Source organism: Bos taurus, chromosome 16 (assembly GCF_002263795.3).
Source record: "Bos taurus isolate L1 Dominette 01449 registration number 42190680 breed Hereford chromosome 16, ARS-UCD2.0, whole genome shotgun sequence".
Taxonomy (NCBI): Eukaryota; Metazoa; Chordata; class Mammalia; order Artiodactyla; family Bovidae; genus Bos; species Bos taurus.
In genome coordinates, this window is record NC_037343.1 from 70,844,686 (window position 1) to 70,860,736 (window position 16,051).

General features: G+C 52.1%; 1 protein-coding gene across 4 annotated transcripts; it reads left to right on the forward strand.

The window, feature by feature from the left end:
- The first annotated feature begins 433 nt into the window (after positions 1-433).
- On the forward strand, positions 434-14,465 carry BATF3 (basic leucine zipper ATF-like transcription factor 3). Of its 4 annotated transcripts, NM_001193235.2 has the most exons (4): positions 1,145-1,222; positions 2,380-2,393; positions 3,983-4,085; positions 13,815-14,465. In NM_001193235.2, exons 1-4 carry the CDS (start codon positions 1,145-1,147, stop codon positions 13,998-14,000), a joined length of 381 nt encoding a protein of 126 aa, NP_001180164.2. In that variant the 3' UTR covers positions 14,001-14,465. The 4 variants fall into 4 exon arrangements, with proteins under 4 accessions (XP_059731430.1, XP_005217435.2, NP_001180164.2 ...); XM_059875447.1 differs by lacking the exons at positions 1,145-1,222; positions 2,380-2,393 and adding an exon at positions 434-809 and having other exon boundaries at positions 3,981-4,085; positions 13,815-14,464; XM_005217378.5 differs by lacking the exon at positions 2,380-2,393 and having other exon boundaries at positions 933-1,222; positions 3,981-4,085; positions 13,815-14,464.
- Positions 14,466-16,051: the final 1,586 nt, after the last annotated feature.

The window sequence follows — 16,051 nt, forward strand, 5'->3', positions numbered from 1 at the left end:
TTTTTTTTTTTTTCCCTTTGCTGGGACCACGTACAACATCGCTTGACTTTGCATCTTTTAACTGGCAGGCAGGTGGAGGGAGAAAGCCTCGGCCTCTGTCTAGCACGAAGTCCCGCACCTTAACCTGGTGGGCAGAGCATCCGCCACTTGAACCTTGGGAGAGAAAAAGCATCGGGTCCATTTCACGTTAGCGCGCAGGGTCCAGATCCCCGATCCTGTGTACCAGGGACGTCCCCCCGTGCCAGCCAGGCTCCGGGGAAGCCCAGCCACTGTGAAATCTCCAGGACAATCTTCCTCGCCATCCTCCCCAAGGGAATTCACCCTCCGGGGCCGCCCCGCCTGGTTCCCTCCCACTGCCCCGCGGAACTGGCGAGAGGAGAGAGAAGGTGCTCTCCTCAGAAAGGCCCCGGGGTGCCCCGTGGGTCTCAGGGTACACAGGCCTGCGTCTCCCCGGTGGGGCCCCGGAGGGAGGGAGCGTGACCGACCGCAGCGCAGAGAAAGTCCCCCGAGACTGTGACCCCTGCGCCCGGGCGCGGGGGTGAGGGGGAAAGGCGGGCGGATGCGCAGGAAGGTGCCGCTATGGGACCGGGAAAAAAAACACCGACCCCCCAAACCGCCCACTGGAGTTTCTCAGCCCGAGTTCTCCGAGAGCGGCCGAGAGACGCCCCCCAGGGCTGCGCCGCGCCTCCACGACCGCAACCTGTCCCAGCCTCGCTTCTGGTGGGGGAGCTTCGCGCTCCCTTCTGGGTTCGGAGCCACCACGTGACTTCCACGAAGACGGGGGGGCCCAGCGGAAAGCTGCGGCAGCGGTGGGATTTGGGACCCCGGGGTGCGGCGAGAGGGCGGGGAGAGGAGGAAACGGAGCGGGGGTGGGAGAAGGCGGGGCGGGGCGGACTCGGGGACGGGAAGGACGGCGCGCTGGGACCGGGGGTGGGGAAACCCGGGCGCCGCGCGGTGGAGCCGGGGGAGCGGGAAGCCCGGGGGGCGGGGCCGAGGCGGCGGCCCGCAGGTGCGGGGGCGCAGGGATGCGTGCGGCCCGAGGGAGCCGGTAGGCAGCGCCCCGCGTGCAGGGCGCGCCGGGCCGCGCGGCCGCTCGTCCGCGAGGCTGCGCGGCGGGCCGGGCCGGGCCGGAGCAGCGCCCGGCATGTCGCAAGGGCTCCCGGCGGCCGGCAGCGTCCTGCACAGGAGCGTCTCGGCGCCCGGGAACCAGGCGCGGCCACAGGTAGCGAGCTAGATAGAGGCTCGGGGGGATGCTCGGGTTGGGGGGAGTGGTGGGCGCGCTACGAGGGGCGCGAGGAGGTGGGTGCTGGGGCTCCCGGCTGGGGACTGATGGGAGCAGGGGTGGAGGGCAATGCGGGAGCCGGACGCGAGCGGCGTGGGAGGCGCGCGGGGACCCAGCTGTGCGCCTCTGCCCGGCCGCCCCGAGCGCAAGCCAGGTGCCTGGAGCGTCCGGGATGGTGCCTGGGCTCCTGAGCCTGGGAGGAGCAGAGGTCAGAGGGCGCCGACGCCTGGTAGGGCTGGGCACTGTCCACGCTGCCCGGCACGTGGGGTCCGGGCCTCCCTAGGTGTCGCCATCCGTGCGCCGCCGCCGGCTGCCACCCCATCGCCGGAGCGCGTGGTCCTTCCCCGCCGCGCCGAGCTGGGGCCAAGGTGTGGAGAGGGGAAATTCCGCTCCGAGGGGCGGCTCGTGCCTAGGCAATCTCAGCATGTACTCTCCTCCGGCGGCCTCCCGAATGGCCCAGGGACGCGAGGTGGCGGCCCGAGGTGGGCAGACTCCAACCTCAGGGCGGGTGGAGAGCCCTCGGCGGGCGCCAGGTCCTCTGCGCTGTCCACCACCGTGTTTACAGCCGCTTACTCGGGGAAACACACAAGGTTGCCGGTAGGGACGGCAGACCGAGAACTTCTCACTCAACTACGTTAGGACCGAGTCTTTTCAGGGTTATGCCCTGCTTCTCAGTTAGGAGCCTGGTACAGAATGTCATCGGGTGACGCTAGGGAGTTACACAGCTGAGTCTGGGCCTCAGCGTTGCCACACACAGGCTGAGTAGCCTTGGGGAATCTGCTTCACCTCTCTGAGCCTCAGTTTCTCCACATGTAAAAATCAATATAATATAACTTCTTGTGATTTTTATGAGGACTAATAGAGATATGGTTAGTAATATATGAATATCTCAACATTTTGCTGCTCTCTTTCTGCCTTAATTAAATGTTTCTGCTGGTTGTCAGGTCCGACCATGTGGTAGGTGATAAATCCAGTTTGGAGTGTCCACTTTTACAGGGCAGGATGCATGCTCCTCCCTTGTGCCTTATGAATCTCCAATGAGGACCAGAGAGGCATGATTTGGTGATGAGTGCTATAAGGGACTCAGCAGAAAATAGCAGTCTCAACAGAGGTTATTGAAGACACACCATGTGGCGCTTTGGGATAAAATCTAGTTTTATCTTATGCAGCTCCAAGCACTGGGCTGTTAGGATGATCATGGCAGAGATTACTGACCACTTGTTCAGGGCATGCGTCTCTAGTGCCCAAGACAGTGCCTGGCACATGGCAGGTACTCAGTTAATACTTACTGAAAGAATGAATGAATCACACTTACAACAAATGAGAAAATCGAAAAATCAGAGAGTGTAAGTCATTTACCCAAGGCCATATTGCTAGTAAGAGACAAAACCAAGACCCTGTATTTCTAAAGCTAAAGTTCTGTTTGTCAGACTCCCTGTTGTGTTCTGATTACCTCCACCGAGACTTCTTTGCCTCTTAAAGACTGCGTCTTAACATCTTGTGTCCCTTAAACACTGTCTTCAGGCCACTTCTCTATGTCACATTCTTTCTTCTTTTCCTTTCATAGCTTTATTTTCTTGCATATGCTGAAAATTCTCTACTCACTGTAACTTGGGGAGATATGTATCTTTATTATTTGGAATATTAGACCAGATAAAATGATATCTGAAAACATCTGTTATTTCATGTTATCAATATTTGCTTTCCATTAATAGTAATAACTGAGTAGCTTTCCTGTGTTTGTATCCCACTGATTTCTTGATCTTGAAACTCTTTAAAGGTAGTATTTCTATGGAATCTTCTCATAGGTCTCTGGGAAGCAAATACTATACCCCTCCTCTGTTTTCTATAACTGGATGAAGTGCTTTTTACCATTGTAGGTGCATTTTTCTGCCTGCCTTTTCAGAATAACTCTTGAAGGACTTGACTGCTGCTGCTGCTGCTGCTAAGTCGCTTTAGTCGTGTCCGACCCTGTGCGACCCCACAAACAAATCTCATGTATAGCTAAGAGCTTTCAAGACACATCATCAATTTAGGATTCAAATTGCTCTGACCTGTGAAATAAAATGTCAGTCAAACACTGTTCAAAGGGATGAGCTGCCTGTGGCATTTAGGACCACTTGGTGTGTTAGGAGAGTTGCATGATTACAATCAGTAACCAGCGTAGTTGTGATTTGCACACAGTGTCAAAAGTACCTGTTTGTGTGTGTTGGCGGAAGGCCTGGCCCACGGCAAGTCCCAGATAGCAGCCGCCTTCTGCCTTTCCCGTCCTCAGTTGCACACCAGCACCACACCTCTTCCAGGCACACACCCCGTGGGGTGGGGGAAAGGTTTGAGAACGTTGGTTTGGAGTCCAGCAGACGTGAGTTCCACTTCCCGTTCGGCCCCCCACTAGCTGTGATACCTGGAGCAAGTTCCTCAACCTCTCGGAGTTTCTTATTCCTCATCTTTTAGATGGCAGTCCCACCACACAGGTCTCGGGGGTGGCAGGGGCGGGGTAGCAGCTAACCCAGCCATAGCTCATGGCTAGTGCTCCCTCGACGTGGGGCCACTGTTCCCCTGCTGATGGAGCAGCAAGCGCTGCTGTGACTGCAACGAACACGGTGACGCTCCACGAGCAGGGCTGGATGAAGAGAGCGGGCAGAGGAGGGGCGGCGAGGGGCCTCAGCATCCCACCTGACCACGACCTTTCCCCCAGAGCCCTGAGGATGATGACAGGAAGGTCCGGAGGAGGGAGAAAAACCGAGTTGCTGCTCAGAGAAGTCGGAAGAAGCAGACCCAGAAGGCTGACAAACTCCACGAGGTGAGCAGGTGTTTGGGGCTGAGCCACGTGAGGGCCACGGCAGGGAGTGGTCCTCTGCCCCTGCAGGGTGGTGGCCACGAGGCTGCGCCCTGGTCATCGCCACTTCGGCCACGGGCACGTCTAATCCCACTGCCTCCCTCCAGCCCAGCGTTCCGAGTCTTCCCTCTCCGGTGTCTTCATTGCTCCCTCACTGGTTGTATCTCACAGTTCTCTTTTAATTTTAAAGCGAGGAAACTTCCTTTTGATCCTAACTCCCTTTCAAGCTAGTGCCCCGTGTCCTTTCTTTCCCTCCTTTATTTACCTGCTTCTTAAAAAAAAAAATTATTGAATTTATTTGGCAGACAGGATCTATTTTCATGGTATGTGGGATCTAGTTCCCTGACCAGGGGTGGAACCTGGGCCCCCTGCATTGGGAGCATGGACCACCCAACCACCAGGGAAGTCCCTCCCTGCTTCTTGAAAAGAGACCTGCTGTCTCGATGTCCCCAGTTCCCATTTATTTCCCAGGCCACTGTGATATCCTTTCTGCTCCCCAAACACACACAGACACACACACACACACACACACACACAGACATGCAAATTTCCTACAGAAACGGCTCCACTGAGTCCGCTAGTGTCCTGGCACTGCCCGGTCCAGGGACCTCCTTCTAGTCCCCTGATCCTTGACCTTGCTGGGACCTCTGACAGCTTCTTGGAACATTCTTTCACGGTCTTTAGCTTCTTTATTTTTACAACTTTAAAAGAGTATTTATTTGCATTTATTCCTTTGGCTGTGCCAGGTCTCAGTCGCAGCGCTCAGGTTTTTCAGTCTTCATTGCAGCATGCAGGATCTTATAGTTGCAGCATGTGGAATCTAGTTCCCTGACCAGGGATTGAACCCGGGACCCCTGCATTGGAAGTGTGCAGTCTTAGCCAGTGGGCCACCAGGGAAGTCCCCCCTCAAGGTCTTTAGCTTCCTATTTCTCCTGACCCTCTTAACCGCTTTTTTCTGTTTCTTTGTTCACCTTTCTACTTGTCTGTTTTCTCAAATGTTGGTGCTGACCATGCTTTCAGACTCTACCCTTTTTTCCTCTCACCTGGGAGATTTAATCTGTTGATCTGTCAGCTCCCAGCATCGCTTACCCTCAGGTAGGCAGTGATCACTGCAATAAGACCTCTGTCCTGGCCCTAACCCCACACCTCCAGGGTCTGCTTCGAGGCCTCCAAATGGGTCCCCTCAGGCTCCTTGGTGGCAGCCTGGCCATAATAGTGGGATTGCTCATCCTGAGACTTCCTCTTCTCAGCTGTCTTCAAATTGTAATATGAAGCTAATGAACCATCGACCCATCACCCCAATCAGGAACCTGAGGGTGATGCTAGACTCTTTCCTTTCCTGCCGTCCCTGTGGATTATCCCACATAATCTCGAAGCCAGGATGCGGGAACCACTCCATGTCAGGAAGTGATGTAGAAGGCATCCAGGATCTGTCCAAGGAATCGACGGCAGCTCTGCGCTCATCTTTACACAGGATTGATGTGATCATTAAGGGTTTTGGTTCAGCAGTTTCCTGCCAATCTTTCTGGCTGTGGATGGTCTCAGCACGGCCAGTCTGAGGGTGTTGACAGCATTGGAGACTTTGGGGTGTTATGAGTGGGAAATGACTGCCTCTAAAAACCCCTTCACAGTGAGCAGAGAACAGATTTAGAATGCACAGCCTCCAGAGAGAGGAGACCCACTGATGTAAATTCACAGAGGGCCATACATTATAAATGCTAGATTCTTTCTTGAAAGTAGGAAGCCTGCATTGTAGAAAGAGATTAGGACCTTCAAACCAGGGTCTGGGAAAGCCTGTCCCAGACTGGATTGTTCTGTAAAATTCCTCAGAAGAATTGGGATGTCTTTTGCCTCCTTTCTTCCCTCCCCTTGCTCCTGAAGCAAGCCTGGTTCTAGCCTCATGTTACCAAACAACCCCCAGAAGGGATTTGTGGCTCAGTCAGTGCACAGCCCTATGTTCAGAGCACATGCGCCAGCCTGACAGCTGGGCCCTTCCTCTCGAAGAGCTTCTAGTTGGAGATGGGTATATTAATATCAAAACGCACCAGAGGATACTCGGTTTTAAGACCTCTGTGATTATGTGTGCAGAGGTGACTAAATGACTTGGATAAGATCTTTTGTGGAACAAGGTCAAGTAGATTCATTCAACAGATATATATTTTTAAATTTTTATTTTTATCTATTTATTTGGATATACCAGATCTTAGTTGCAGCATTTGGAATCTTTGATCTTCATTGCAGCATGCCAACTCTTAGTTGCAGCATACTGGATCTAGTTCCCTTACCAGGGATGGAACCCCGGCCCCCTGTATTGAGAGCACGAAGCCTTAGCCACTGGATTCCCAGGGAAATCCCTCAACAAATGTTAAATAAGAACCACTGCCAGCAAGGCACTACCACTGGGTCACAAGGAGAGGAATCAGATCTCATTCCTGTCCTGGGGAGGTATAAGAGTCTTAAAGTGAAACTGAAGTGAAAGTTGCTCAGTTGTGTCCGACTCTTTGCAACCCCATGGACTATACAGTCCATGGAATTCTCCAGGCCAGAATAGTGGAGTGGGTAGCCTTTCCCTTCTCCAGGGGATCTTCCCAACCCAGGGATCAAACCCAGGTCTCCCGCATTGCAGGTGGATTCTTTCCCAGCTGAGTTAGGGGATTTTTATTAATTGTATTGATTAGTTCAGAAAGCCTGGAACTTATTCTGTATACCATGGAAGGTAACATGAATACTACAGCTTCAAAAAAAAGAGATGGGTCTCTCTCAATTTCTGTCATTGTGGGATTTGATAACCAAATGAACTTGACGTCTGGGAAACTTAAGGGTGGTTCGTCACATTTTCTCCTGCCTAATCCCTCTTAGAACAGTGGGTGGAGGACCCTTCATAGCTTGTTCTGCTATCCATAGAAATAACCATGCCAGCTGCCCTTTCCAGAAACGGGGCTGATTGCTCTGAAACCCAGGGCCTCCACAGAAGACCACGGCCTCCCCTCTTTCTCTGGGGAGCTGCCAGGATGGATCAGGATCACGCACCATGGCGAGTTTTGTTGGGAAACACAGTGTCAAGGAGGCCAGGACAGTGGTTCCATCCGGACCACACAAGCCCTTTGTCGTCACTAGCTGCACACAAGTGTCGTTGGTCGCTGGTGGCAGTAGCCACCTTGGTGACTAGTTTTCAAACTTTGATGAACATCTGCACATTGACAGTGAGATGTCTGCTTCAGGTGTGTGGTGATGAATAATTCGTGCTCCAGTGGGTTGCGGGCAGGGGACCTTGCACACTGCTGTGGGTCACAGCTGAAAGCCCCACGGGCTCCCTGGGGCTCCCGGGCCACGTCTAGGTTGGGAGAAGTAAGAGGTGATTGGAAACCTCCTCCTCAGACTCGGAATGCGGCCAGCGCGTTGGGAGACATTGAGGGGCCATGAAACCCACCACCACCTGGCAGCCACAACTGCCCTGTAATTCCCCGAGGAGAGGAGCCCACCCGTCCTAAGAGTAAAGTAAAGCGGGGTTTTTTTGGCTAAACCTGCAACCTGTGGAATTTTAAATTCCTGGACCAGGACTTGAACCCACACTGCTCTGCAGTGGAAGCATGGAATCTTAGCCAGTAGACCGCCAGGGAAGTCCCCTTGAGTAAAGCCTTTATCCCATAAATTCCTCTATCCCATCTTGTGGGCTGCCATTGCTAAATATCTCCATTTAGCACGAGCTCTTTATTTGCCTTTCCTGAGCACTGTGAAGGGGAATATTTAGAGCAGGATGTGTTTAAAAATTCCCACCATCCTCTCCTGCCCACTCAGTTCTTGAACCTCTCTTCCCTCCAACATGCAGAAAGGTCTCCTCTAGTCCCAGCTGTTACAAGTCTCTCAGGCGCCCTCCTCCTTCCCCAGCTCTCCAGCGCCAAAGATGGGGGAGCTATCCCATCAGGCAGGACCCCCCCCCAAGGGCAGGTTGGGAGGGGCGCCTGGGCAGGCAGAGCCAGGGAGAGGCCAGGCTCACTCTTCAGGGTTGTCTGAGTTCCCCCGTGGGCGGGTGTTTCTGGAAGCCACACTGTGGTGACCAGAAGCGGTTCCTAGCATGTATCTGTGTGCCTTACTGTTCACTGTGGCTTTTCAAGTCACCCAGTCAAACCACTTACCCTTCTCTTGGGGATTTTGAGCCCGTATTCATCTCTGAACACTAGGCACACGACCTGGGTCCACATTCACAGATGGGAACCCAAGAAGACGGTCCGGGTCTCTAAGGCCTGTTGCGAATGTGTCAGAAGTGGATCACACTGGTTCAAGCCAGGCACCCAGAGATGTCAGACTGAGAAAGGATTTTGAGCCAGAAAAGGAAGGCAGCAGTGCCATCCTCAGGAGCCCTAAATGTCACAAACTGACAACTGTCTTGGGCAATATGATTGTGGTGTGTGTTGCCCTGGTGTTTTCAGATATTGCGTGTTCTAAGAGAATGCTTCATGTCAGTCCTCAGTGGGTTTAGAAAGTGATGATGACACTAATTTGTACCGCCCTGGGCTGGTGACACAATTTTTCTGCTGGGAAGCATATGAGCTTAAGGCTTGGGAAGAGACTTATTGTAAAATCCTGAGTTCGAGTAGTCCTTTCCTGCTGGTAACCACCATGGGGGAAATTTGGGCCCAGGCACTGCCAAGCAAAAGCAGAATTTCTATCATTGCGTGAGAGCTGCGGCTGATCTTGGGGTTAGGGATCAGGTCCCAAGTATGTATGACCTCGGAAGCATCGCTGTACCTCTGAGCCTCGGTTGCCTCACTTGTGAAAGAGGGTCTGTGTCCTCCTGATGGCCTTTCCTTTCCCCTCATTCCCTTCCCGCCTTAGTTATCATCTCTGGCCCCTGGTTCCCACATACCAGTCTTTGCGTCAAAGGCATCTTAGACTCCAAATCTCTCCCCACCCAGACAGCACCTCAGTCCTCAATCAGCCTCTCTTAGGTGCTCCAACCAGGGTTTCTCAAGCCCAGTGCTATTGACATTTGGGGTCAGCTATTTCCTCACTGGGTTGGGGAGGGTGTCCTGTGTACCCTAGGACATTGAGCAGCATCTGTGCTCAACCCTCTACCCTCTAGAGGCAGTGGTGCCCCCTTTGCAGCTGTCACCACCCAGGCTGTCTCCAGCCGCTCCCAATGTCCCCTGGGGACTGCCAAGATTGCCCCAGTTGGGAATCACTGCCCGAAACAGCTTAATTTCCGAGGCAGAACTTGGATTTGCAGTGATTTCGCCACCTCCCATTCTAGTCTCTGCTCTGTGACTGTGTCCTGCAAATACCCAGAGAAGGCAGCCTGGTGACCTCAAACCCTCCCAGGGCAGGAGACTCAAGAGTCAGCAAGATCAGAGCTAGACTGATCATCTCTTTGGAAATAACAAAGGGTCTAGCGTTCTTGGCTTGTCTTACACACACATTAAGTCCAGGTGATTTTCCCCAGGCTGAAGAGGGTCTTCCTCATTCCTCTCTGTACCCACTCAGTGTTCCCACCTCCTCTTCCCCACTCCCCTTTTTTATTTTGTGAAACTGGTCTTGCCTGAAGAAGATTTTGACTTCTTCTCTTTTTATGTCCTCAGCCCGATAAAAAGCCCCCTCTGGCAGATTTATGAATAAAACTTAAGTCCCAGAAGAGAAAGTCCCCAGGGAGAAGGCAGCCAGGGGACCTGCTGGGCGCCCACTCTGTGGCCTTTCTGAGCGGGGGTTTGGGGCAAGCAGAGGACTTAGGCAGTGTGGCCCCTGTGGCTTCCAGAGGGAAAGCTCAGACATTCACGAGCATCTTGCCACACAGTTCAGTAACCACACAAAGGCATTTGGAATATTCTGCCACAGGAAGGAGTCTGTTCTTTGGAATCCAGTTAAAATCTTAGCTCACTGTGCTGTCCTTAGTTTCTCAGTCGTGTCCGACTCTTTGCGACCCCATGGACTGTAGCCCACCCAGCTTCTCTGTCCATGAGGACTCTCCAGGCAAGAGTACTGGAGTGGGTTGCCATACCCTCCTCTAGGGGATCTTCCCCACCCAGGGATCGAACCCAGGTCTCCTGCATTGCAGGTGGATTCTTTACCATCTGAGCCACCAGGGATGGGACCATTCAAACGTGTTCTCCATTTTACTTGGAGTGAAGAGCATTTCCAGTTGCAGGATGGAGTGTGTGTGTGTGTGTGTGTGTGCACGTGTTGTGCACGCTTGCACACATGCATGTGCAAGCTACCCAGAGCTATAGTCTCTCTCAGCCTCTGCTGTGGGCAGGCTCCCCGTGGTGCCTGTGCCCCCATGCCCTCCTCCCATCCAGACCCTTCCAGCCCACGGAGGGCCTCTTACTGCATTAGGAGACTGACTTCTGACTCCAGAACTAGAGCTGGTCAAAGCCCAGACGAGAGTGTGGGGAGCTGGGGGTGGTAGGTCTGGGAGAGAGCTGCAGGCAGATGTGGCCAGCTCCCTGGGGGAGCCAGAGTCATCCCCGGACAGCCTGTGGGCACGTGGGTGAGGCCTGCTGCCATGGACAGTATTCCAGGCCACCCTGAGAGCCTGCCTTGGAAAGACAGGGGGCAGAGGGACAGCTTCAATGGCCTCTGCATGGAACCCCTCTGGGGCCCTTGTTCTGAGCGGGAGGAGGGTGACTAGAAGGGGGAGGCAGGGAGGAAAGAAGGTAAGAGGAGACCGAGGGCAAGAGTTGAGGAGTCACTGATGTTGAGGAGTCGTAGATGTTGGCGCTGGGGCCGGTCAGAAGGGTTATAGGAGAAGGTAGCAGAGGCTCCTGGTTGCTATATGTTTCTAATCTTTGGGGAGAGACTTTATTTACTATAAGTAAGATTGAACTATGATACAAGACTGAAGAGAACAGATAATGAGAGATGTGGTTTCATTAGGTGCTGTAATCAGGGAAGCCTTCCTGGAGGTGGTGGACTTGAGCTGGGCCTACATTCGAAAAAAGGAAGATAGCTCTGTTGAGGAGAACAGCTTTAGCAAAGAGGGAGAGCTGAGAATTTGCATGTGTCTTCATACTTGTAAGAAGATCAGACTTTTTCCGTAATATTTCTCAAACATTACTGGTAAGATAATAAGGTTGGGTCCCCAGCTCAGAAAATGCATGGTACGACAAAGCCTAATCATATGAATCAACCTAGAAATGGTTGAAAACAGCTTTTCAACAAGATGCAAATGAGACTGTCAGCCTTAAGAAGGTCAGGCTCTGCAAGTGGCCGAGTATTGTAGGACTTACTAATGAAGAAAAAGAAGACTTGCTTCATCAAATGAGGGGAAAACTTAGAGCTGTGTGGTATCACCAGTTCAGGAGCTGACACAATCAATATTCAAAATGATTTTGCTGGGCTGGAAGGTGCCCAAGAAACAGGGTGAAATTCAGTAGAAGTGGATGTAGAGCCCACCCTTAAGCCAAAATATAAAAAAACGGTCATTCAAGCAAGGACAGAGGTGCAGCAGATGCAGGCAAATCCTGCACTTCTCTGCAAGCTCAGGGAGAAGAATCTCTCGAGCCAGCTGGCTTTGAATGTGGGTCCCACCCAGAGCAGACTACCTCTAGACAGCTGCCCTCCGCATGGCCCGTCCCTCCCGACTCATGCACTGCACTGCGTTAGGGGAAGTTTGCTCAGAGCCCCTGGCAAATGGAACATACATCGGGAATGGCCTCCAGGAGGGCAGAGGAAGCAGAAGTCCTAAAACCCAAGGAGCCGGGAGGACCTGAGGCAGTTGAGCTCAGAGAACACCTAAGGGGAAGTGGTATGGGGCCATCTCACATTTCAAGAACTGTGATGTTGAGAAAGTATCCCACGTACTCTGTGTGGTTCCATAGGTGGAACCAGGCCCAGTAGGTGGGTGTGAAGGGGAGAAGGATTTTAGATCAGTACAAAGTGGAGCTTTCTAATAGAGCGGTCAGAAGGAAGTATCCTTGGAAGAAGGAGAGAGTCGGATGTGGGAGATGGGATTACATAGGGAACACTGGGTGGGTTGGGCTAAGGGCTCTCTGATTCCGCCCCCCGCCCCGCCCCCAGTTCTAAGCCTCTGTAAACTCTCACATAGTGGAAACTTATTAGGTGAGTGTTGAAGCAAAGCCAAAGCAACAGGTATTTTTCACTCATTTACTCAGCATTCAACAAACATGCGTTCTGTTCCAGACACTTTTCCGGGTGCTGGGGTTAGAAGAGTGAACCCAGCACAGACCTTCAGAAGCAGATCAGCAGCGAGGGGGCAGGGGCGGCTGGCTGCAGAGGGAGTTTGAAGGAGGAAACAGAACAGGCTCCGTCTTGAAAGCAGGACTCCATCTTGAGCCAGACTGTGGACTTGGAGCTTGATGCCCAGGATCTATGGAAATGACATACCAATTGGAAAACCAGGCCCCTAGAAGGAAGAGCCCCAGGGCTTGTACCTAGACTCTCCATTGCCTGAAAGAATACCCTAATTATCTGTGTAACTGAATAGAATCATACACTGTATTATGCTTATTGGGGTATGACCACAGGCCTATTGATAATTGTCCACTGTTAACTTCCTAGGCTTAAGGCATATGAATCACAGGTTAACTCTGTATCTTTCTTTTCCTTTGTTCAGACTAGTTTCTGGGAATTTGGGGACGTGGATTTGGGCATGAACACTTGGAGTATATAAGGTTTTCCCAAAAACTGGTTGGGGTCCTTGGCTAAGAGGAGACTCTGCCTTGGGCCTGCCGGTGTAGTAAACTGCACTCCATGATCTGCATTGTCCTTCTGAGTGAGTTTGTTTCCTGGAAAGTGTGGCTACAGCAAGATCAGGGAACTTCCAGATGGATGGAGACATTCTGTGTCTCGATCAAACCAGTTGTTTATGCTTGTCAAAACTCATTGAACTAAACACATAAAGTCTGTGCATTTTATTTTATATGAATTATACCTCAGTACAGAGAAGGCAATGGCACCCCACTCTAGTACTCTTGCCTGGAAGATCCCATGGGTGGAGGAGCCTGGTAGGCTGCAGGCCATGGGGTTGCGAAGAGCCAGACACGACTGAGCGACTTCACTTTCACTTTTCACTTTCATGCATTGGAGAAGGAAATGGTAACCCACTCCAGTGTTCTTGCCTGGAGAATCCCAGGGATGAGGGAGCCTGGTGGGCTGCCGTCTATGGGGTCGCACAGAGTCGGACACGACTGAAGCGACTTAGCAGCAGCAGCAGCAGCAGCAGCAGCAGCATACCTCGGTAAGCAGCTTCCCCCCTGGCTCAGCAGGGAAAGAATTCACCTCAATACAGGAGACACAGGAAACGGCAGTTCGATCCCTGGGTCTGGAAGATCCCCTGGGGGAGGGCATGACAACCTATTCCAGTATTCTTGTCTGGAGAGTCCCATGGACAGAGGAGCCTGGTGGGCTACAGTCCATGGGGTTGCAAAGAGTTGGACCTGACTGAGCAGGTAAGCACACACACACACACACACACACACACACACACACACACACCTCAATAAAGATGATTCAAAAAAACAAAGCCCTCATAGAACTTGCGCTCACAGAACCTTTCATCCCGGTGGGAGGGGAGAGACATGAACCAGAGGAACAAACACATCCGAGGGGTGGAGGCAGGCACCGTTAAGGAGAAACTGCCAGGGAAGGAGGTGAGCTTCGTGGCCCACAGTTAGATCTGCGGGAGGATGGAGGAAGGGCACAGGTTTCAGGGCCAATTTTGCGCCTTTCCTGTCTTCCCAGGAGTATGAGTGCCTGGAGCAAGAAAACACAGTGCTGCGGAGGGAGATCGGCAAGCTGACAGAGGAGCTGAAGCACCTGAGTGAGACGCTGAAGGAGCACGAGAAGGTGTGCCCACTGCTGCTGTGCCCCCTGAACTTTGTGCCCTTGCCGCGGCCAGACCCCGTGGCCGGCTGCCTGCCCCGGTGAAGCCCAGAGACGGCCCCCCTTGGCCCAGCGAGGAGCCCGACGAGTGGGTGTCTTTCACCCTGCCCAGGAGGAGGCTTCTCTCCACATTCGGGTGCCTGGGTCACCTCTTTGGAGCTCCGGGCTGGGTCCTCGGTGGCCCAGCCTCAGCGTGACGCTCCCCCTCCCCGCAGGAACCCGACTCAGGTCCGCCAGCGAAGCCAGGCCTGAGTCAGGCTGGAGTCGCTGTGCTTCTGCTTTGGCAGCTAGTACCTTCCCTTGCAGAATCATTTCCCCTAGCATATGCATAATAAAGGCATTGTCGGGACTTCCTTGGTGGTCCAGTGGCTAAGACTCCCAGCTCCCAATGCCCCTGGTTCCATCCCTGGTCAGAGAACTAGATCCCACATGCCACAATGAAAGATCCTGCGTGCTGCAGCTAAGACCCAGCTCGGCCAAACACATAAATAAAAATATTAAAAAAGGCATTGTCTTCTCTCCTTTCGGCCAAGTTCTTGGAATTTAGAGACGCAATACCTTTCCTCTTTCTGAAGAGGTCATCTCCTGTTCCCTCAGGTGGTTTTGCAGCTCCTGGGTCTGATTTCCCCTCCTGGTCATCACCCCCAAGGACATATCCAAGCTAGGTGGGGAGGCATCTGGCGGGGATGGGACTCCCTGCCCTCCCCTAGTAGGGTGGCACAGAGGGGTGCTGCGCCTGACTCCTGCTTGTCATATGCTCTGCGTGGCCTCCCACCCTGGTCAACTTCCCCACCCAGGCTGGACTGTCATGGAAGATTTTCTATTCCAGGCTGACTTTCTCCTGAATCTGTGCACTGTACACTGTTTTCTCTGTACACGCGTTGGTCACCTTCCATTCCGTTAGTACTCATAGGATCAGGCAGCAAGTTTCCTTTTATAGAAGTCTGAATCACTATTGAATGGGAGAGTTGTTCAGTTGCTAAGTCATGTACTACTATTTTCGACTCCATGGACTGCAGTACACTAGGCTTCCCTGTCTTTCATTGTCTCCAGGAATTTGCTCAAACTCAGGTCTGTTGAGTTGGTGATGCTATCCAACCATCTCATCCTCTGTCGCCCCCTTCTTCTGCCCTCAGTCTTTCCCAGCATCAAGATCTTTTTCATTTAGTCGACTCTTCGCATCAGGTGGCCAAAGTATTGGAGCTTCAGCTTCAGCATCAGTCCTTCCAGTGACTATTCAGGGTTGATTTCTTGTAATATTGGCTGGTTTGATCTCCTTGCTGTCCAAGGAACTCTCGAGTCTTCTCCAGCAGCACAGTTTAATAAAGCATCAATTCTTTGGCGCTCGGCCTTCTTTGTGGACCAACTGTCACATCTGTATGTGACTACTGGAAAAACCATAGCTTGGTCTATATGGACCTTTGTTGGCAAAGTGATGTCTCTGCTTTTTAATATGCTGACTAGGTTTGTCATAGCTTTCCTTCTAAGGAGCAAGTATCTTTTAATTTCATGGCTGCAGTCACCATTCACAGTGATTTTGGAGCCCAAGAATATAAAATCTGTCACTGTTTCCACTTTTCCCCCTTCTATTATGGGACCAGATACCATGATCTTAATTTTTGAGTGTTGAGTTTTAAGCCAGGTTTTTCACTCTCCTCTTTCACTCTCATCAAGAGGCTCTTTAGTTCCTCTTTGCTTTCTGCCATTAGACTGGTATTATCTGCATATCTAAGGTTGTTGGTATTTCTCACAGCAATCTTGATTCTAGCTTGTGATTCATCCAGCCTGGCATTTCTCATGATGTACTCTGCATGTAAGTTAAATAAGCAAAGTGACAATATACAGCCTTGATGTACTCCTTTCCCAATTTTGAATCAGTCTGTTCTTCCATGTCTGGTTCGAACTGTTGCTTCTTGACCAGCATACAGGTTTCTTAGGAGACTGGTAAGGTGGTCTTGTATTTCCATCTCTTTAAGAATTTTCAACAGTTGTTGTGAACCACACAGTCAAAGGCTTTAGCGTAGTCCATGAAGCAGAAGTAGATATTTTTCTGGAATTCCTTGCTTTTTGTATGATCCATTGGATGTTGGCTATTT

Excerpts from the sequence above, each read along its gene's own strand:
- BATF3 (XM_059875447.1), top strand. The coding sequence starts at position 580 with ATGGGACCGGGAAAAAAAACACCGACCCCCCAAACCGCCCACTGGAGT. Across the intron at positions 810-3,980 it reads AGCGGAAAGCTGCGGCAGCG|AGCCCTGAGGATGATGACAG; the intron begins GTGGGATTTGGG and ends CCTTTCCCCCAG. Across the intron at positions 4,086-13,814 it reads AGGCTGACAAACTCCACGAG|GAGTATGAGTGCCTGGAGCA; the intron begins GTGAGCAGGTGT and ends CTGTCTTCCCAG.